At 33.1% G+C, this 23,556-nt stretch overlaps 1 protein-coding gene across 2 annotated transcripts; it reads right to left on the bottom strand.

The window, feature by feature from the left end:
• Positions 1-322: 322 nt before the first annotated feature.
• cnot7 (CCR4-NOT transcription complex, subunit 7) lies at positions 323-23,403 on the bottom strand. 2 transcript variants are annotated; one of them, XM_066718267.1, is made up of 7 exons: positions 23,267-23,403; positions 21,695-21,904; positions 10,798-10,991; positions 7,787-7,948; positions 6,988-7,132; positions 4,862-4,972; positions 323-2,760 (listed from the first exon to the last, which is right to left on the bottom strand). In XM_066718267.1, the coding sequence occupies exons 2-7, from the start codon at positions 21,809-21,811 to the stop codon at positions 2,629-2,631; spliced, it is 861 nt and encodes a 286-aa protein (XP_066574364.1). In that variant the 5' UTR covers positions 21,812-21,904; positions 23,267-23,403; the 3' UTR covers positions 323-2,628. The 2 variants fall into 2 exon arrangements, with proteins under 2 accessions (XP_066574364.1, XP_066574365.1); XM_066718268.1 differs by having other exon boundaries at positions 23,213-23,389.
• Between the last annotated feature and the right edge of the window lie 153 nt (positions 23,404-23,556).

Raw genomic sequence — 23,556 nt, 5'->3', positions numbered from 1 at the left:
AAGGTAAATGTTCTTGAGAGGCCCAGTCAGAGCCCCAACCGAAATTCAAATGAAAATTTGTGGCATGACTTCAGGATTGTTGTCCATCAATGATCCCCAACGAACTTGACAGAGCTTGAACACTTTCGTAAAGAAGAATAGTCAAATAGTGCCAAATTTTGTTGTGCAAAGTTGGTAGACACCTATCCCAAACACACTCACAGCTGTAATTGCCGCCAAAGGTGCTTCCACCAAGTATAGACACTGTATATGAAATAATGCTGAAATGTGCTATCAAAAGGGTTGCTAATTCTGAATAAGAAATAAACTATACAGCAAAGCATGGTTTTGCAGTTTTTATTCCCACTGCTAATGTACACAGATTCAGAAGCACCAGTCCAATTAAAACATGTAGTTCCACTGGAGGAGAGCAGATTGATTCAAAGCCAGTCATACAGTAAATTAAATAAGTTAAAGATTATATATTTCTTCCATTAACAAAAAGCTGATAAATTGCTCCACTTCCTACTATCTATAGCTATCAATGTAAAAAAAAATCTACAAAATCTAGCTATATTAAATGGTGGTATCAAAAATAAGTCAAATTATAAGTAAGTGGTCTTTCCCTTTTAAGATACAAAAGGCTGTGTATTTGGATCCTTCAAACATTTTCATTTAAAGTTGTTGTGTCCACGTGTCCATCGGGCTACACAAGCAACTGTGATAGTGAATGTGCCGTTACCCATACTTGTGTAGGCATCAGAAAATGACACTGCAGAGCAACATAGCACAGTTTGGATTAATTAAAAATGAATTGGTAAAATTCACAGGAAAGACAACCAACTTGTTGGGGTTTTCTTTGGAAATAACAAGATGTCATACAAGCCACATAAGTTGAACTGATCTGGAGAATAAAACATCATACTGTATATACCTACAACCTTAAATTTTAAAACATTGTTAGTTTTGGGGAAAATATTTTGCCAGAAAATAAATAAATCCTAAACAGGGCAAAAGCCTTCAGTAAATCTAAATGTATCCATAATGCAATGCCTGGTGTAGTATGGCATAACATCCAAATATAAAATAAAAAATAAAGAAGCTGAGTTGAAAACATTTATTTCTAAATATGTTCTCGTTCAGTTTAAATGAATTGCAATAATACATCAGCAAAAAGAAAAACATTATTTTGATAAAAATTATCAATAAAAACACAAATAAATGAAAAACATCGATATGTAAGAAATTTCTGAAGCTTTTATTTACAAAAGCTTTAAAAACAAACACCCTTTTATGTTGCATTACAGTTTTTTTTAAAGGGATCATCAATTTACACAGCAGTAACATAAAGCAAAAACTAAATGTTAAGCGAGGAGTTTTCCAAGGTCCTCCGTATCAATATTACATTTTATCAAGTTCGCAAACTGTGCTCATGCGATTCACATCTTTAAGTCTTCAACTACTATTGAACAACACAGCCGATATCAGTGACTGTGCAAATGGCATCACTACGTGCAGCAGTTCTAGGCAACAGGGACAAATATCAAAGCTATTATAGGTGAAAAACAAATAGCATAAAAAATGTCTTAACCAGCACTACAGGTAAACATAATTCCATGGAAATCAGATGCTTGAGTTGGTTAAGATCTGCATTATAAGTAGCACTTTTTACTAAATACATAAAAGCATTAGCTTTTTCTTTTTAGTAAAACACTACAAAATGTACTTCAAAAAATAATTTGAAATTTAGGATTAACAAATTATAATTTACTGTGATAGTTTGGCATTGTTAGTGTTTTCCACTTCAAGGGTAAAATCTGTGCAAACCAAAAGTAAATGGTAAAATCGTTGAGAGCAGATAATCAATGAAATGTGTCTTTTTGTGCATGTGTGTGAGCATGCTTGAATAAGGGGCGTGTCAAATAAACCATACTCATACGTCACTTATTACCAAGGAATGAATATACAAGTAATTGACTGGCATCTTCAGCGTTCAAGCTGGAAAATAATAAACACCCTAATGTAATAGCACAAAGTACAAAAAACATTAAAAAAATGCAGCTTTTTAAATTTTATTAAGGCTGGACTGTGAGAAAATGTTAACTACAAGCTTCGGTAGTTTTTTTTTTTCAACTTTTAAAAAAAATGTTAAGTGAAAAATGTATGATAAAGGCCAAAAGGGAAAAAATGTGCATCTCCTATTATTGTATTTCTTACACAAGGAAGAAATAAAGGTTATAATTATAATAATTATTATTATATAATTTTCATAAAACGAAGAATCTGGGTCTGTAAAGTGCAAATTTTCCATGGTCCACATATCTGAAAAACTAAAAACTCCCACTTTTTAAGCGCTACACATGAAATGTAAATGTATGATCAGCCATACTGAACTGGCTACACAGAAAATGAATATGAACTATTTTGACTATGTATGCACTGTAGTTAACCATCTCCTCCAGTCTGCTACAGTGTTTTCTTTGAGAACTATAAGAGAACCTCACTGTCCTTTCCTCTGTTTATTTGACCAGTACTAACCCTCATATCCACAGAGGAAAGTATACCAAGCGACAAAATAAAGGCCTTGTCTAAACCTCACGACAGATAAAATGAACACATGTAGCTCCAAAGTGCGGTTCCGCTTTTGTGTCATGATTGAGGTTTGTTGGCTTCCTCCTCATAGGCATTGCCTGTACCATTCTGAACATAAGATGAGCCAGATCCGAGGCCATACAAGTGACCACAGTATTTGGCATCATCAATGTGGTCCTCAAAGAACATCTGAAACAATACGAGAGAGAAAATGCTTTTATTACCAATATTAAATTCCCCTTCGCTGGTAATTTTCAAATTCCAAACAAGGATGCATACAAGGCTTTTCAAAACATTAGTGTTAGCCCTATATTCAACATAACCTGAAACGTGAGGAACAGCTATGATGTCTGCCAGGAAACACTATTAGTCTGTACAGTCATTTTATTATATTAAAATAAAAGAGCTTGTAACACAATTGTGTCGTGAAATGTCCTGAAATTGTAAGTGCAAAGAAAGCTATTACTGCAGATATTTAATGACATATAAACACCACCCTCCTTTCTCTGGTTAAACAAAAACATTTCACTATGCAACATGGGTGAATTAAGATGCCAATTCATTTGAGATTGTGTATAATATAATTCAATAAATTACACAGCCAAAACTGTCTATGTAAGTAGAATATTAGAATATTCATTCTTGAAATCTATTGGGAAATATCATATGAACCCCATGATTTTACAGAAAAGTCCTGAAGTTTTACTTCATAAACATGCAATTAAATTAGACACACAAGGTTACAGTTTTGAAAGAACATTTTAAAAACAAAACAAAACAAAAAGACATAAAATAGAATGTAACTTGGTGATTATTTCAATGAATAAATCCTACTTATTAGTACTATTGCTTTTATTACAACTACTACTACTACTATTATTACGTGTTGGTTTGAGCTCTAAATTCCAGAAACAATACGATTTGAGAGATTAATCATTTCATAAATTCATATTCTGAGTTACTCATAACTTGTTGATACAGAGCCGGGGGTGGTGAAATGCAGATTTAATTCAGCTGCCGAGTCAAATTACAAAAGAGGATCAGACTAGTGACTCATTATTTGTGTACCTCGAGCTGACCAGTATGTGCTGGTATATGCTGATCTGTTTGTGAACAACTTCTTCTTTTTGAATGACTCAGTAAATTGCATTGAGCTACCCTCTTTCATAGCGAGTCTCTCCCTAGTGCACATGCTCTCAATCCCTACTTATGAAAGCAGACGATCAGGACAGAGCAGCCTCTTAATCTGTCTACCTGTCTATCAGATAAACACTGAATAAGAACAGACTGTGTACTTTGTCTGCAACATCTGTGTGTTCTCTGTATAAAAGTGAACGTCCACTTTATAGTTCCTCATTATATAGAGCTGGCAATTCTATGAATTAATTAGCTTTAATAAATGTAATGTGTTGAGATTAGTAGTCAGACCAGCTACAGATATCTTTACATTGATTTGGAAAGTGGAATCAACAATACATTTTAGTGTCACTATTTGAAAATGAGATAAGACGATACTTTCATAGCCCTCCCTTTACATGTTGCCATAACTTATTTATTTTTTCACCAAACACCAGCAATGGAGAAGGTGGATCTGTATGAACTCTGACTGCTCCCATCAATATACTTTCCATCCTGTCTAATGTTAATGACATCAATAACTATTTGCAAGTTCATGGACATAACTGTAAAGCTTCTGTCAGGTTTCTATTCAGTTTGATCTATTTGTATAAATAAAGCTTTGGTCTATTGAAATGCATTTAGAGGTTACTTAGGGAGAGGGGTTAAACTACAGGTCGAACTAAGCAGTTTGGTCTAACTTCCTTCACAAATACAACTCACATAAAGCAGTTTTACTCCAATGTCATATTGCAGTCTTGCTTCTATGAGTTAAAAATGCAAAATAAGAAAACAAAAACAGTGGAATACAGCTAGTTTATATGACGTACGCGTAATATGCTTTATGAAGATATTTATAGTGAAACAGGATACACAAGTCTATGTACTTTAATATTAATATGTGAATCTGTATGACTTTTGTGGTCATTATTGACTGTATTATACCATCTAGTGGTTTACTAGAGAAATACATACATTTTCACTAATATATATTTTTACTAATGAAGTAAACCAGATCGCTTCATGCGGACACTGCGGAACTTGATGTTTAGAAGCAAATCAATGTAACATTACATATTTAAGATGAATTGTAAAAAATATATATATATATATATGACTAATTTGTCCTCTCAACAAAACAAAGGTGTGTTCTGAAAAGGCAGACTTAATTTACCTCTCTCATTTTGAAGAATGCCATGCCTGTGAGCAGAGAGTCGGAGCCAGCCTGGTGCTGGGGGCCAATTCTCTCCAGTTCTAGTTGTTCCGCTACTTCTTGCAAGCCACCCTGTGAAAGTCAAATGGAATAGCACATCATGAGAAGTGGAACATAAATTTATCATCATAATAATAATGAAAATGTGTAATATTTATATAAAAAGGTATACCAGTATTATCATTATTATAATTTGGGCAAAAACTGAAAGTTTTTAATTATTTCTGTGTTGAATAACAGAAGTAAAACTGTTAAAGTAAATGTATGAATTAATTAAAACTTTAAATAATAATAATATAATAATTTTATAACAATAATGTTTAATATTTTGTTAAATCATTTTCTGAATGCAAATCTGCAGTACATATAAATAGTATATACATATTCTATGAGTAGTAGATTATTATAATTTTTAACAATACTTAAGTATTTATAATAGTATTCATGGTAAAATGTGAGGCCTTGAACTAGTTTTCATCCCTTGCAATATGCAGGACTGTTAGATACTTACTCAAATAAATGCTTTTAACAAAACAGCTATTTATCATGGCAAAAATATAAGTTAGAAGAAGTGATTTTAAATAAATCTCACACATGTACATGCAACATACAAGGAACGATAAATTAAACTATTTCAACAATCCAGCTCCTGCCCTGCCTTGCCTTAATCAATTCTTCTCTAGGACCCTTTATCTTACATTGTCAAAATCCTGCCTGTAAAACTAATACCACATAATCCAGCACCACATAAATATTTTAAATCCAAAGGTCAACTAAAATGTATTGCACAAGCTAGGAGATAAAATAAAATAAAAAGTTTGAACAATTTTATTTATTACGGTATTTGTTTAATAGTTAACAAGCAGTTATAGATTGTACCAAACAGGCATTTAAGAAAAAAAAACAGTAGCAGAAATACTTTACCTCTTTGCTTTAAATAATGTAATATATTCAAAATAAAATATTTTACTTAAAACATTCTAAACACAAAGCTGTTAGAAAAATATATATTAAGCAATTCAATACTCGTGGTTTTGTTACTTGTTTGGTAACTTGTTTAAAGATGGTACTATGAACAGCTGAAAGAACAATTCTAAGACTGTGGTGGTTTAAATATGTATCCACAAATACTAAAAGCACCTTAAGATGTGAACATGGATGAAGTAAAGCAGCTTAAGTTGAATGAAAACACGACCTCAGAATCAACCGTGATTTAGAACACAGGACTGAATCAAAGATAAATAATGAAAACAATAATATGGAAACATTTCTTATATTAGGTCTGTTCCTACAAAATATTGCAATTGCCATGGTTGCTAAACTAAATTCTTACAGCTCCTGTTAGTTAGGCCTGTGGGATCCTTGAGAAAGCAGTCCCAGTGCAAGGCTCTAGTTTAAACATCCCTTTTAAAAAGGGCTTTAATAAGTTTGCGATTATATTTTCACATGCAAAATCATTATCCATCTATTATCTATGACCACACAGTACAAAAATGTACCTTATGACGAATTATTTTGCAGCAAAGTCCAAAACGGTGAGAGACAGTGAATTTATATTTATTATTTAGGAAATTATGTTTAGTAATCAAATCTGGAAATTCCACAAACTCCAGATAATTCAATAATTGTAAAATAATCATAATACTAAAATGTTCCCAGAAAATGTGTTCTCCCCCATAAATGTTTCCCAAACTGTTATCAAACCACAACCAAACCTATACCAGTGCAGGTTTTTCATCTGATCATATCTAAACACATACTACAAATTTGGATAGTTTATTATAAATAATTATATATAAATGATAATGCTGGTTTCAAACAAAAATCTAAACTGATGGCAGAGGAAACATTTGGAAACTACTGCTATCCAACAATACAGGTAGCAACATGTTAATATTGTAAATCCAAAACCTGGCACTGCAATAATGACCCTTCTGTGCTGGTATGGAAGATGCCAATACTGAGGCCTGGTTCTTGCCTCATCTTTGCTGAAACAGAGGCCATAAGTCTTCAGTTCCCTTAGGGCAGATTCCATTAGTCATGTATTTGGGAGAAAAACTAAATCAAATGATAATCTCTTTAATCACCTTCAAGTTTTTGCAGCTCTTCATGAGGTACTTCACATCATAAATTATAGGAAAAAATAAACGGAGGATCTCAAAAAAGTCCACTTCTTCTTCTGGCAAGTTGGAGTTGGATAAAATTTTGATTAGGTATCCAAAGTCATAGCCACTGCAATTGAAAAAAAATCAATCACGTTGTAATCTAATTCAAGAAAAGAAAGAAAAAAAAATGAAAAGAAAAAACGAACAATGAGGAAGAGGGAGTAACCACGGATGCACCAGAATGAGAATCTTCTCTCAGAAATCTCTGGGAGATTCAAGATAGGTATTATGTATAAAACTGTAAAATATCAATTCAGTCTTTACTTTTTATTATAGGAATATGTACAAAAATCATTCTGAGGTTGAACTTACCTGAAAATATACCAATTTCTCTTACATACATGATTGGATTTAAAAATGCCTGACATTTAAGTGACTGAAATGTTGCAGACATAGCTCAGATACCCCAGACTATCTAAAGCATGATGGAATCCTAAGTATTCATTGTTCCATGCCCATTTTCAATTGTCAATACAACAAAACTGAATATTTCATGTTTCTGATTATCTCTTGTACTAATCATTCAGGTTTTTTAACAACATTTTTATAATGATCAGCCTTTGTGCTACAAACAATAATTACGATACTTAAAGAACCTACAACACATTAGGCAACTTGGTCAGTAACACTGGAGATATGTTACTGAACAAAAAGCAAAGCACTCAGTTGTAGGTGTTACCCCGCTTAGTTACATCTGGCTAATAAATGTATCAAAACTTACCTGTGAAAAGAAAGCCATTTCACCCCTTCACACAGTACTACTCCAGAGGTCATTAGAAGTTCTGCAAAATACAGTGTTTCAATCCCCTCTTCTTCATGCTTTTTAAACTGGATACCTGATGTTGTTAATAGCTCTATGGAGTCTTGTGCATACATATCTTCCCTAGCAGAGGAAAAATAAACATCGTTGAAATGGAAAATTAAATAAATCAAAGATTAATCAATGAAATACGTTCTAGAACTATAATAAACATACAAATATGTTTCAGATATTGTTTCTTCAACATCTGGATTCTCAACAAACTTTTGCTGAATTAAGTTATAATCAGCTTGCAAAGAGCAATTAGACCCATCATTAACTGCGATCTCAGGTGATGCCAGCAGTGCCAAGTCTCCAAAAGCATTACAAATGCAATTTCATACTCAACTGGAGCTCTCGTGCCTCAGCCTGGAGCTCAACCACCCCCAAAATCCTGACACACTGCATCAGAGATCAGTTTGACTCAAATTATATGAAGTGGGGATTACAAAATAATAATTTGTTGAGAATCATGGATATATACAAGTATACTGCTTCTAGGATTTCAGAAATACTACATTTTTTCAATTGGTTAACATAACTATTCATATATAGACACTATGTATTTTCCTGATTTTGGCACACTTTTCATGAAAACTAGGTAAAAGTAAGATATGCTTTAAATAAGGTAAGTAAAAAACTAAAAATCATGTACAGGTAAATACAGTTTTAAATACTATACTGTTTAGTATTTTCAATGTTTTTATTGGTAACGTAGGGTAATTAGCTTACAAAAGATTAAAAAGGCAGGAAACTAGGAGAAAAGGAAGTCACTTCATTGAATATTGGGGTTAAAGTAACATTTGTTCAGATAAATAATACCTATACATTGTACATTGCTAGCTTTTTATATGTTAATAGTCTTCTTTCGGGCTAAATCTCTCCCTTTCTTGGAGGGAGATTTCTTCAACCCTTAATTGAACTAAAGATTGTCTTATTTCGGCTCTTAAACAGGTGGAGATTGTTAATGTAAGCAGGTTATGCCTGGTCGCAGGTTTACATTTATAACAATACTACTACTATAAGGTTCTCCCTACACAATAATAATTTGAACCCCACATTTATTCACGCTTTAAAACACATTTAATGGCCATAGTGTTGTCCTTTACAGTCAGTTTCAATCACACCGTTTAAAACTAGTTTCCATTCACCAGTTAATGTGGCAGACACCCCAAACAATACACTGTAATGCTATACAGGCTGAAATGGCTATGAAAAATATCATAATTTATGTTTTTGGAGTGCAGGCTGCATTGCAACAAATGTGAAAATAAACCAACCAATAAATCAAATAAATGAATGTAGAGAAAAGACTACATTAACAAAATGGAGAACCATGAGATTGTGGACCTGTGTAAAAAACTAAATGTTATGTCACCTGGATATAGAAAATTCCTGGGGAGAACCCTAATAATAATTCAGGTTGCTTTCAGCTTTACTTACAAGATTCAGAGACCCTAATTAACCCCCAACCTAGACTGGTACCACACTTTAAACTGTATATTTTTTCTTCCGCCACAACAAATCTGGTTTCTTGCTCATCTCCGGTGCATTGTTTGTAAAGGAAATATGTAGAAAATAATTGATTTATGCTTAGACCAAATCAAAACATTGATTTCCCCTCAAAACAGACACAAGCCCAATCACAATTTACAACTTATAAATAAAGTCAAGTTTGTCATTTGTGAGTAGGTGATAATTAGGATTTGGTTTAAGCCTTAGTTTTTGTAAAAGTTTTTTTTTTTCTTCTTTACATTATATATAAATAATTGTTATGATAAAAGCAATGGTCAGTGCTTAACTATTGGACAAGAGAAGGCTGCTGACACCTTTTTATAATATTCATGCACAGTTTCAAAATAATAAAAAAAAAACATGTTTATATACCTAGCTATAGAAAGCCTTCCATTCATTGTAAAGTAAATCCAAACATCCTAAGCACTTAAAATAGGTCAGCCATTTGTATTTCTAATTACAGTGAAATGTTTTGAAATCTTACCACCAGATCTACACAAATTGCAAACCCATAAATGTAATTAATATAAAACCATTTTGGTAGAAGGAGATGGATACATTTCTGCAAAAGCACCGTTATCCAATAAGGCGTACTTATGACCCTTCCAGTTTGTCATATTCTTACAAATCAAATCACATATTCGTTAACATTTTTTTTACAGTACTGTGTCCCTCTTTATACCACACTTTATCACTTATCGACCATTTTCCATCTTGAACAGTTTTGCACCAATATAGTTCTCTCTCCCTATACCACTCCCTTCTGCTTACTGCCAATTTAAATGCCTGTTGAAGACTGTGGTATAATCAGGGAGGAATGTTACAGAAACACATTTACATTGCAGTGGCATGAAATACAACAGTATTAAAATGCACTGAACCAATGCACAACAAGCAAATCTGTATATAATTTCGGATACGTAGGATGAATTCATCTACCTGCATCAATTAAGAACAACTTGGGTTCAAAATTAACTCTGACACTTGTGGTACACATTCTAAGGAAGAAGAAACATATAAAACAAACATCTGTGTTTGTTTCTCTGATAAAGTTGACTTCCTTTTGTCCTAGCATCCACATATAAAAATACAAATGTTGAGATATCAGTAGATATATTCTGAATTTGTTAAATCTCAGTTACAATAGTCATGATTGAATAAACTACTGTATGCAGTATGCTATGGAACATTTCAATACTTCTTTCAAAGTTGTCCAAAATCAGGATTTTTACCTAGATTATACTGCTGTTTTCACTATGAACTTCTATACACTTAAAATGTCAAAACTGAAACATAATTATGACTATAAAAAAAATGAAAATATATTTAAGGAGAACATTTACAAAAAAAAAAATCACTTTGCTATCCTTAACTGACAAAATGCTATATTACGATAGAATGAAAGTTTCTGTGCTTACGTGAGGTTAAACTTAAAATTGAATTGCCACGTAGAGGTTCCCGGAGGGTATTCACCCTGCTCATTCATGAAAGTCAGGCCTAGCTGGATTATCTTTAACAAATCTACATTACATCGCAGTAATTGGTATTGGTAGTCTGCATTGCTTCTGAATTCTCCAATTGGCCTGGCAACTACACCTGGAAACTCTGTGTCCTACAAAAAATAAAACATTAACATTGTAATTTCTTTCTGGTCAATTTTATTCAAATGATCAAAACTGGTGCCCCTATTACCGAAACCCAACACATGATAAACACGTTATTATATTTATGGATGCAAATATCGGATTTATATATTTTCATACAAAATAGTTATTGTAACCTACAATGATTTGCTACAACACTTCAGAAGTCTAGGATACTTGTCTTATTGCCTGTGTCCTGCAAGACAAGAATCTGATCCCAAAGTCTGTGATTTAAGTAAAAAAAAGACAAACATTTCCCACAAACTGCCGTTGGACGCTGCAAACAAAAACATGAGAAGCTGTAAGATAAATAGTTCTACTATACTGTATTCTCATGGAAAGTGCTATGAAATCATATAATGTGGTATTTACAGACTCTGTATACATCCTATGATCCTATGTTATTAAGTGAAATCTTCCACCCCTGGTGTGAGAGTTTTTAATGGTTTTCATTTCAACATACCTCTCAACTACTTTATTAAAATACATTTTGGTTTAAATTGACAGGATTAACATGATCTTTAGACACTGATTTAAGACGCCTATAAAAAAGATTTTGGCTCCTTAGGACCAGAATTGGAAACTAATGTTAGAAAGTCTTTGGAAAGAATTTAGTCTTACAAATGCAAACAACCTCATTAATAATAAAATAACGTCAGGGTTTAGTGTTGAAATGAGATGTTTCGCTATTAGGGATATTGTTCAAATTAAATTAGTTTACATGAGGGGTTATGCTGGACAGAGATGATGAAGAGACTAGAGTAGGTTACCCCTATCTGCCTAGGATGCAGAGGGATTGCAGTTAAAACTATTCATGCTGCCAGGATAGTAGCAGATAGTAATACTTTATAACAATATCATTAATTGTTATTACTATTATTGTTATTATTAGAAGTTCTAATAACAGTAGCGGTAGTATGTGTAAAAAAGCCAATAGCAAAGCAATTCCCATTAACCCTTTTCTTAGGCTATAAGTACCATAGCTACGGAATTCATGGAGCCGGGAGGGAAGGTACTTGATCAAACTTCTCAGTATTAGGCTGTGTATTCACACTACATGTCTGAATCACTACATTAAAAAAGCAATCTGAAATAAAACATGATTGTCTGTACACCTAAAGCATTCAGTATTGTTTCCGGGGACACAATAAAAAGTGCAAAAGGCTTAATAATTAGATTCACGATTGAGGTATTGCTAAATTACACTCTTAGAAGAAAGGTGTTGTCGTTTATTGAAAGAACACATTTTGTGAGTTAATTAAAACATTGTGTGCACTGTGTTGAAATATGGTGTTAAAAACAACTTTACTTCATAGTGGTCTTTATATGAGGGAAGTGGAGGTCGTCAAGTGTTTTCTCATGACAGTATTGCGAATTATTTTGCATTACTAACAAATGTGTTTCTATGGGACCAATTAGGCATATTTTACCCCAAGCACTTGAGGAACAAGCACAATAATGCGTCATTTGTGCATGACACGTCATTAAAGCACACTCATAATGTGATTTAAACTTCCATGTAAATACCTCCAATGACAGTATTTCTAGATAATGAATAGTTAAGTTATATGACTTTAAATAACTGTTTTTGTTATTTCAGAAGCACTACTTAACCTTACTTACTTCATCTTTTAACCTTACTAAAATTCGGCCTAACTACAGATACTCGCATACTTTTAAATCAGAGTAGAACATGAAAGAAGAAACGACTTGAAGTCTAAAGCATGAAAGTTTAAAAAGTACAATTAAAATCCACAAACACTTTAAGTCATGACAAAAGAAATAAAGAATACATCATGTGACAACAGCTGCTGTATATAAATTAATGCTTTTGGAGAGGCATCAGTCTACATTTTTAATTAAAATGCAATTACAAAATTGAAAAATATGTTAGACAAAAGTGTTTTTTTTTGTTTTGTTTGTTTGTTCTAAAACTGAAAAAAGACTACACCCACCAAACAATGTCTTATTTAAATACATGAAAAACTATACAATTAAATAATTATCTATCCATCATATATATATATATATATATACACACACACACACACACAAACATCATCCTCAGCAGCAGCTGCCTTTATCAGTCCACTGCTGGATGAAGGCCTCCCCAAGATATTTCCATTTGTTTCAATGTACAGCATTTATTTTCCAGGTCACAATAGTAAATCTTATTTAATATTCCAATCTTTTATGTGGTCTTCTAGGTCTTTTTTCATCCATTCTATAACGTCTTTAATACATTCAAACTATTCAAATCTAAATTGTATAAAGACTACACATTTTGTTGAACTACTAGATATATTGCCAATAGAGAATCAATTTACATTTTTAAGACCGATTTGTAATTCTGACCAGTTGCTAATCTTGCAAAAAAAATTTTAGCACCCTTACCAATTGTATTTTTCATTCAAATCATTATTTTAAACTGATTCTTCATGTAATAGTTGTAAACAGATTGCAGGTTACCCCCTCAACTGGACAACCAATGTATACCATAGCTTTTCACATTTCAATACTGTGAACATTTATAGTTTAAATACATCCAAAGTCAATTTCTCCAGGTTTTACATTTATATAAAACTGACCTGCACTTTCCAATATATTTTACACCATGATGTAATGTAATGTGACTAAACAAGTTCAGAGCCTCTAAAATTTAGACTTTGTTTTAAAATGAAAATGTCTGTAATTAAACATGTATGCATTTAAGCGAAAAAAAAAAGACAATTAATTCTACCAACTTCAAGTGATTTTTTGACTGTGATGCTTGAGTTTTCCTACTATTACTATTATTATTATTGGAAGCATTTATTTAAGGTGACTTAAATGGTATGGTGTAAACACCTTATCACCATAACATATAATGTTCACTATAACATCACTATAAAATTAATTAAATTAAAAATATTTTAGTTCAAAATAAAATTAAGGTATACAAGATCTGAACCCAATGTGTCTTAAGAAGATGCTGAAAGCTGAAAAGGCACTGTGTAGATCTAAAGGCCACCATACACCAGACCGACTCCACGCGACACAACAAGACCCGTCCCAACTTGAAAGAACAGGCTCGTCGGGACCTGTTGTGTCAGTGTCGCTATACCCAGCACACTGAAGCAACGTGATAAGACTTCAACACGACGAGACACTGGTTTGATGCATTCTTTTAAAAATTAAAAGTGACAATAGCACAATAAAATGCGCCGTATCATGCGGAAGGTCCAATTATACAGTCGGTATTGAATGCGGTATTAAAGTAAAGATGTATTTGATCCCTTTTCAACAATCAATTGCTTGTTTACGTTATTTACAGATGATTTGTATTTTTAATTATTAGTCACATGATTAGTATAGTATTATATATTATACATATATAAATAATGCTATACTAATTATGTGATTAATATTCTTTTTTTTTTTTTTCCACTTCCATTTTTCCAGTTTTTATTGAAATGTACACAGTTTAATGTCTCAATGTATTCTTTCTACAATGTAAATCAAATATTGTTTGGAAAGTTCTTCCCAACACTGTTGCAGAAGTTCCCACAAATGTGTTGCACATGTAGGTTGCTTTTTCTTTCACCCTTCTGTCCAGTTCAGCCCATGTTTTGGGTCATTATCTTGCTGTAGGATGAATCCCTGACCAACTAGGCATATACCAGAGGGTATTGCATGGCGCTGCAAAATTCTGTGGCAACCGTTTTGGTTCAGGGTGCCACTCACTCTGTCCAAGTCCCCAACTCTGGATCCAGCATAAGAGCCCCAGACCATCACCTCCTCCATGTTTGACAGTTGGGTGTCACTCTGAGGAACAATCCTTTCACCTACATGAAGTGCGAGCATCATCAACTCTGCATGATGAACCGAAAAGATTTCAAATTTGGATTAATCGGTCCATAAGACCTTCTTCCAGTCTTCAGTAGTCCATTGGCGGTGATTCATGGCCCAGGCAAGCCGCTTTTTCTTATTTTGCCATCTTAGCAATGGCTTTCATACTGCCACTCGACCTGTCAAACCTGCAGCTCAAAGTCTTCTCTTCACTGTTGAAACTGAAACTTGGTTACGTCCTGTGAGCCGACTCTCAAACTTGTCTTCTGATTCTGTTGTGGCTTTGGGTCTGCCAGACCTCTTCTTGTCAGAGTTTCCTACAGTTTCTAATTGCCTTTTGATGGTGTAGGAAACTATCTAAAATCTGTGCTTAAATTTCAATAAATACTGGGAAAAAAGGGCTTGTTCTAAAACTTTTGACCGGTAGTGTGTGTGTGTGTGTGTGTGTGTGTGTGTGTATATATACGCCACGAGCCCCAACAAGCAAAATCCGTCATTGTCCTGTCACGCTGTGACGGTTTCACGTACACACTAAATCGACCCAACACAAAATCGGGTTAGGTCGGTTTGCATCGGTATGGTGTGCAGTGGCCTTAAGGCTCATAACTCAAATTTGGCAACTGTGATGATAAAGACGTGAAAGAGCAAGCCAGGGCAGTTAGTACCTGAAGGAAGTGATGATTAATTTACCTGTAACCTGACAAATGGAAAACGTGAGAGGATAATGATAGAGAGATGGTTGAAAGGCTAAAGAGATGCTAAAGAAAATTCCTGAATTATGGGAGGAAAAGGAGAGAAAGATCTTGGGATCATCATGGTAAGAGATCTGGAAATGGTACGAGAATTAATAAGATATAACAGAATCAGAGAGAGAAATTTTGGGGTCCTAGCACTGATACTTGGAGAACACCCCTGTCTCTACAAGGTGAAGAGAAAAAAGCTGAGCTGGGTGAGTAGAAAAGTACAGTTAGTGACAGACAGAAGAGCAGTTTCCAAGAGTGACCAAGATGAAAACCAGACTGCAGTGGGTCAAGCAAATGGCATGTAGAAATGAGAGGAAAGTTGGTGGTAAATTGCACATTTTAGTGTTTTTCGTTTAGGTTTAGGCTAAAGGTTTAGTCACTGGATCATAATTCTTTGTAGAATGGCTCTCTCTACAAAGCTGCAGCATTCAAATGCAGCTTCCAAACCTCAATTTACAAATGCAAATTAAGTACACTGTATATACAAGTCCAAATAAAAGCTGTTTATTAGTTGAACATGCTAGGTAGCAAGCTTTCTTTGACAGAAGTGGCCAATAAACTGAGAATGACTGTATCATGCAACTACACACCATACATAAGAAACCATGCAGATGTCAAATAAAAAGTATTACTAATTTTAATATTCAGTGCTTTTTCATTACTTACATTTGCTCATTTTAATTTAATAAATATGCATTCAGCTTATAAAAACAAACAGTAATAAAATATAATTTCTTTAATTTAATAATTTCAAACTTAAGTATAGTAAGTTTCACCTCAAACCTGAAGCTCTGAAACCTCATGGAAGGAGATGATTGGTTGAATGGTTGGCTATGTGTCACTAAGTAATTTCAAACCAAAGAAGTCAGACTCAGTTATTACAATATCAAATTGTTTATATCTTTTTACTGTTACAAATTTGGGAAAAGTCTTGAGCAAAGTAAAGGTGAAACAAAATGTTCACAATTGATAGAATAATAAAAATCCAATATGGTTCTTGAAATAGATTTTTTTAAATGTTTGAAAATGCTAGTAAATACAATTTGATAACAAAAATGTAATTCTACAGTTCACTGGCAAATAATTTTAAAAAGGTTTCATATTTCTGTCAATCATTATTTAATATGGTAAATGTAGGGATATGGCAACTTTTCAAGGATTTTATTCTTTTTCTACAGTTTTTATTTCATATACAGTACACCTGCTTTTTACAAAATTAAACAGAGTGGGTACCGACTGGTAGACCCATTGCTAAGGCAAATTAAACGAATTAAGTATTATGATTCAGGATTATGTATGATTCAGTATGATTATGTCTATACAATTTCAGTACTTAAATTTGTTTAATAAACCACAGAATATACACTTAAGCAAGATACCACAACCCCTGCAGTATGGTTATGAACTCACCTCCCTTTGGGACAGCCATGCTCAAGCATTTTCATCAGGGACATGTTGCTTCCTCTTATCCCAGATACACTGAAGAGTGCTGCCATTGACAGATCAGTCTTCCCTGCTTTGAACCCCAGCAACTTTGCTAATTTTGGGAAATGAGCTTTCAAATTGTGAGGATGAAATCTCCCCCACATGTTATGGAGAACAGACAGTCTTGGTACATATTTGAGATTAAGGCTGATGATCCAGTTTTTCCTCAGCAGATGGTTGAATGGGATTTTGTTTTATTTCCTTCCCTAGACTCACCTAATGATTCTGCATGGTACACTGGGAATACTGTAAGTTTCAGTTTGGTTCTTGCCTTAAACCTTTTAAAGAACATTGCAAAGGCATGAAAAGATAAACTTGATACATTTATGGATAACATGAATAACATGAAGTTAGACCTTAGAAGACTGAGAGCAAATTTCTAACTAGTACTGGCACACACTATATAATACAATACAACATCAGAGAAATATCCATTGTGGTCATAATAACAATAATAAAGGTTATTATAGTAGTTATCATCATAAAGGTTGTTATAATCATTGTTATTATTGCTGCTAGTGTATTAGTAGGCTGATATGCATAGATTTCAATACAAATATTGTGCTCATAGTCATTATTATAACCATTTTCATAATCTATGGTGATTGCAGACCATGTAATATGAAAGGTAAATCAAGATTACATTAATTAAAAATAAATTAAACTAGTTTCTATCTTGCTGTTGTGGTTGTATTCAATCATATTAATACAGTATTCATGCACATTTTCACAGAAATCATTTTACACAAAATGTTACATCCTAGATAAATTCACCAGACAGAAAAATAATTAGTGTTATATTTCACAGGACACAAATATATTTTAAAAATACATTTTTTTAAATGAAAATACACAATAGAATTTGTGCACTGCAATCACATAGTAGTAGCTGTATTAAGACTAATTTGATTTAGATGTGTGAGGGTGTATTTGCTTTTTAGACACTTTTGACAGCCCGACCCGTGGGTGTCATAATGGTGAAGCAGATGTCCACTGCAAGTTGAATTTCAGACAGCAGAGAGCTCTGATGAAGAAGAGCACACCAGTGCCCAAAGCAGTAAGCAATAATGAAGACATATGCCAATGATAAAAACATTTACGCCTATATCAGTCTAAATGGGTAAGAAATACCTGTGGCTTATTTTATTAAAAGAGGAAATGTCATTGCATGAAAATAACTTTTGCTCTGTGTTGTATGAAATTTCTTCAATATTAAAAGTTTAGAAATCTAAACAGATGTGCTAATATGCATTTAACATATAGGCTATGGCAATGCACCCATTGATTCTGCCGGTACAGCTTTCTGACTTGCTATGTAATTTGTCTTGTTATTTTTATTTATATCTTTATCCAGGGTGACTTACAATTTAGTATATTTTGTTTGTACTTGTATGTGCCAAGAGTATGTGAGGTCCTGGTGTTTACTGGCACACCCCCTAAAGCGGTGTCCTCTACGCATTGCATTGTCTGTACAGAAATCATTCAAGTGCTGTGGTAGTAACTGCAAACAAATAAAGTAAATTGATCAGGTTTGAATGAAAATAATGGAACATTAGGTACCCCGTTACTTTGTGGGTGACAGTTCTAGTCTGTAGTAGAGGTAAGTTTGAGTACTTTACTAGGGGTGCACTGATATCATATTGGCCCCAATAAAGGGAGAAACTACATTATCGGTTATCAGCTTTAATTGGTCATAACGGATAATTTTTATCGATACTTATGAGGGTTGTTGCATATAATACTATGATGCATAAACCATGATACAGTAAAGTATTTGTCGTGGTGTGCAATGTGCAATCTGTATTATTATTATTATTTATTTATTAGCAGATGCCCTTGTCCAGGGCGACTTACGAAATATTAGAGCAATACAAAGTGCAATAATACAGTACAGTTCAAAACATGATGCAATTTACAAATTCCAATTTACACAAGTGCATATTCAGCGGTAAAGATTTCAACAAAACAAATGTAATACATCACCTCAAGACACGCAACATCCCTTAATGACGAATGCTAACTAAGATAGCTATGGAAAAGAAAGAGGCAGAATCAGGGGTGGACTGGGACGGTGATGTGCGGTTCTGCTGGTTGCCGACAAAGTGCGTTCCGGCGGGGTGGCAATGTGCAATTTATGATGTTATGTCCCAAGTTACTATTATACATTTCTGCACCTTTACACAAACAGCTTATGTTTCTTGATCCCTGGATTAGGGTAGCAATGAGAGAAATCCTTAAAGACCTCTGTGAACTTTCAGTTGCCAGCAATGGAGCACTGTTTGTGATCAATTTTGCAATTAAATGGTAACTCCATTCCCAAACACAACAGCAAAGAAAAAGCCCTGCTCAAGTACAGAAACAGCTATAAGCAAACTTTTTGGCAAGGACTATCATGTCCCAGAAACAATAGGCACTACTGAACACTGCTTTCTGGAGTCATGCGTTCCTCCTGGCCATAGCACACTTGTTTGGTGGAAAACAAAAGAAAGTGGTTACAACAAAGTCAGTCAAATGGCAACATGTAAAATAGTACTGTTTAATTGATTTTGAATAGACAGCTTTATTTTTAGTGTTTTGTTTGATTAAAGGATGATACAACATGGAAGTTTAAGAAGTATTTATTCTAATGTTTTTACAAGGACATTATATTATAGTATAGTATTTAAACAGATATGCAACTTGTGCTTTGTAACAATGTATATAATTGCTGCATAAGTTAAACTCAGATTAAGGTGACTTAATGTGCTTCATTTATAATAACATTTTCACTTCTTGTAATCAGTGGGGGGAGTAGTTAACAACTGAACTGCAATGCACATTTACTTTGCATAGCACTTGTCATTGGTATAAGCAGTAGTATAATATATAAGATTTGTTATTATTCCCACAGGAGCACTGAAGCATTATCATCACCCTGACATGTCAGTACGTTTGGTGAGCCAATTGTAGTACAGTGTTGTGTGGCATTAGGTTTGAGTACTTCATTTTACTAAGGGTACAGTACCAGAGTACTAAACTACTCACGATTCCCATTGCAAGTCTGTAGCCTAAACCAGTACATGCAAAACAAGTTCCCTGGCATGACATAATAGCATTCTGGTTTTATAAAGATAGATTGGACCATAAAATGATCAAATACAATCAGAGCAGCAAGGTAGAAGATTATTTTTTTTTATATAGTCTTGAGTTACCCATTAAACACAAGTGTACCCCACACATTTGTGTTATCCAAAAATACTTCTAAGCTGTAGTCAAGTATTATTATTTAGGATAATCATTAGCCTAAAATTAAGTGTAAAGGATAAGAAAGCCCTATCTATGTTAAAAACGATAAAGAGTGAGATTACTGTATATTCAACTTGTATTAATACATAGTGTATATAATTGTCAAAAGGGGCTAGATAAGTTGGTTTGCACAGTGATCTTTAAAGCCTGTTTTAAGAATCAATTCATTTGTAAAGGTACAGAAAGTGGATAAATAATATATTTTCTAGAGTTGCAAAGGGTTGCTGTGTGTGTTCGGATTACAAGTTTTAAACTGCATTTAAGTTTGATTAAATTTCATAAAAACAACAATGGCTGTTATTAATAGGACTTGCAGGCTACCATGATTTTATAAATAAGAATGCCCAGTGTTTGAAGTTAAAGTGTTTTATTTCCTAATTTTTTAAATTATTAAGAACTGAATTTTTAACATGCTTAGTTACAAAACTATATATAAAAAAAATTAACTACTTTTTTTGGTAAGCATCTTCAGAAGCAATTAAATACTTGAATAAAGCACATTGGACATTACATTCAGCTATTACAGATTTTTATTTATTTATTTAAAACTGAAGTACTCTGATCAATTATTCAAAACAACTCCAAACTTATTGAAAGTCCCATGCATTTTATCAGTTAAGTAATTTAATTGTTTGTCTGCTACCTGAACAGCTCTATTTGCAAAAAGTAATTTTGAATAACGTGGAGTTTACAATCATTTCCAAAAGCCCAAACATACCAGGACAATGTTGGGTCTTGTTAACTTTTCCAAATGACTAAGTTATGCATTTACTATACTGTATTTGTTTTATGCACTCCAGTCAATTGCTCAAATAATTGAAACAATTATGATCTTGCTAACATGTTAAAGATAATGGTCCTACATTTGTCCTTACTAGGTCATTCCTTACATTAATAATGTTTATTACTTCCCTTTGTAGTGAGATTGAAATGCTTTTTATTTTATTTTTCTAGTATACTTTCAAAAAATATCTGCACATAACCTTTTAACTGTTCAGTATGCTGCTTTTCAGTGAAACTTAAAAACACAGATTTATAATGTCAACATGGACATGCAAGTCATCAATGAAATAGAGCAGTCTATTGACAACATACAACAACATACAACAGTATATGTATGTTTTTTGCAATATCAAAGTTCAAAATGAAATTAATGACATAATGAAATGTAAATGCACTATAAAATACATTCACATTTCAAACACAATCCCAATGCCAGGATTAGAACTTGAATTCTAACCCTGTATCATAGCTCAACCTGTAGCTCAAAATGAAAAACAAATACTTTATACACTTCATGCTAATGATAGTGGAAAGGTTTCCGAACTCACCATTGCGATGTAGTTATATTTGCGTATGACTTGCCGGATTCTCTTCAACTCTTCATCCAGGTTGCAAGCCCAGACCTCACAGATTCTTTGGCTATGGTCTACAGTCGCTGCTGGCATAATGCCACTTTTAGATGCAAGGCATCAAAAACAAGAACACTTGCTGGTAGGGACAGTTTCATAGAATTATAGATCCAGTTCCTTATATTTTACCTAAAATTAAAATAAGATATTATCAGTATGACAATGCTATATATAAAAAAAAAAAAGATTATTATACAAAGTTTGATCAACCTTCATGTAGGGATAATTTAAATAGTAACTTACATATCTAATATAGATGCCACTGACCCTACATTGATAACACTTGGTGAATGATGAATGACAATCTGTAATCCCATCTATAACTTTATATGACATTTAACTTTTTAATTTTAAATACATAATATAATGATTTATATAACGTACATATGAATTTTGTTGTACAAGTATCTCCTACTTGTTACATATCTATGTTTTAATATGTTTTAATATGAAGAACTAGATATTTTTCTGCACATATTGTCTCTTTCCTTACTTTAGATATTTATTTAAAGCTTGTCCCCAATGTTACCAGTACATGTTTATAGCAAGAAGCAAAATACTGCTGCTGCAAATTTAGGTTTGACTATGGAAAAACATACAAAGAAATACCATATAAATAAGATGGGGCATATGAAAGATATATATAAAAAAATTAAAGCAATTTTCTAAAACAAGCCAAAGCCAAACTGTCACGACTTTGTATATATAACTTATCTACCTGATGATGTTGATTTGTCCCCTTTAAGAAACTGGCTTGTCATTGATCTGTGAAGAATATAATAATAATACTAATACTACTACTACTACTACTACTAATAATAATAATAATAAAAATGCTAAGCTAGTGGCATGACATGTAATTAAAAGTAATGACAGAAAAGTCAAACTGTAATGTTGCAAAGGCAAGATAAAGAAGCTAAATGCATATATCAGTAAATGTAATTTGATGACTTTAACACTTTCCAAAAAAACGCCCATAAATGCACAGGAAAAAATAATAATTTAAATGGTGTCAATGGTGTTAACCATATCATATAACTATTAAATTCAAATAAATGTTGAAGCAACCTAGGCCAATAAGCAACTTCTCGGCTATGCACACTGGCAGTTACAATCGTCATGCACATTTGGATAGTGTGTCTATACACTGCATGACGTATATATAAATAATTAGTTTATTAAATACTGTCATGACTTTGAAACATCCCATAATCAACCTCGTAATAAATACTATGTGCACGTCCAAAACTGAGCTTTTTCTACATGAACAGCCATGTAAGAGATACTGTTTATTGTTTCAAAGAAGGGGTCTTAAGGCACAGTACATCTAGTACATGGTCTCATTTTCTGAGCTTCTTGCAAACGCTACATACAACTGTACAACTCTGCATGTTTCTTGTTGAGGGGTTCGTGGCAACATAGTAAACTACAACTTACCTTTGTCAAATCAAGTCAGATATAAGCTATACTGCTTCAATAATAAACAATTACCTTGTTTAGATAGGACCGGGGATTGGAGTACAACTTTTTAACAGTTTTATTTTATAAATAACGAAGACAACACACAGCTTCCACCTCTGAACTTCCATAACAGCGCTACACAAAAACCTGTGACATCATCGACTTATGAGTGTTGACCTTTCAACCCAACGACTAAACTAAACATAATTATTTTAGTTAAATGCGCTTTAAAACTGTTTTCATAACGTGACATGACATTACATTTATACATAATAATATTAAAGACAATAGTTTCTTAAAAATAATATACACATTTAAAA

Source organism: Amia ocellicauda, chromosome 12 (genome assembly GCF_036373705.1).
Source record: "Amia ocellicauda isolate fAmiCal2 chromosome 12, fAmiCal2.hap1, whole genome shotgun sequence".
Taxonomy (NCBI): domain Eukaryota; kingdom Metazoa; phylum Chordata; class Actinopteri; order Amiiformes; family Amiidae; genus Amia; species Amia ocellicauda.
Note: the sequence above shows the minus strand (reverse complement) of the source record. Positions and strands in the feature narration are given on the sequence as shown.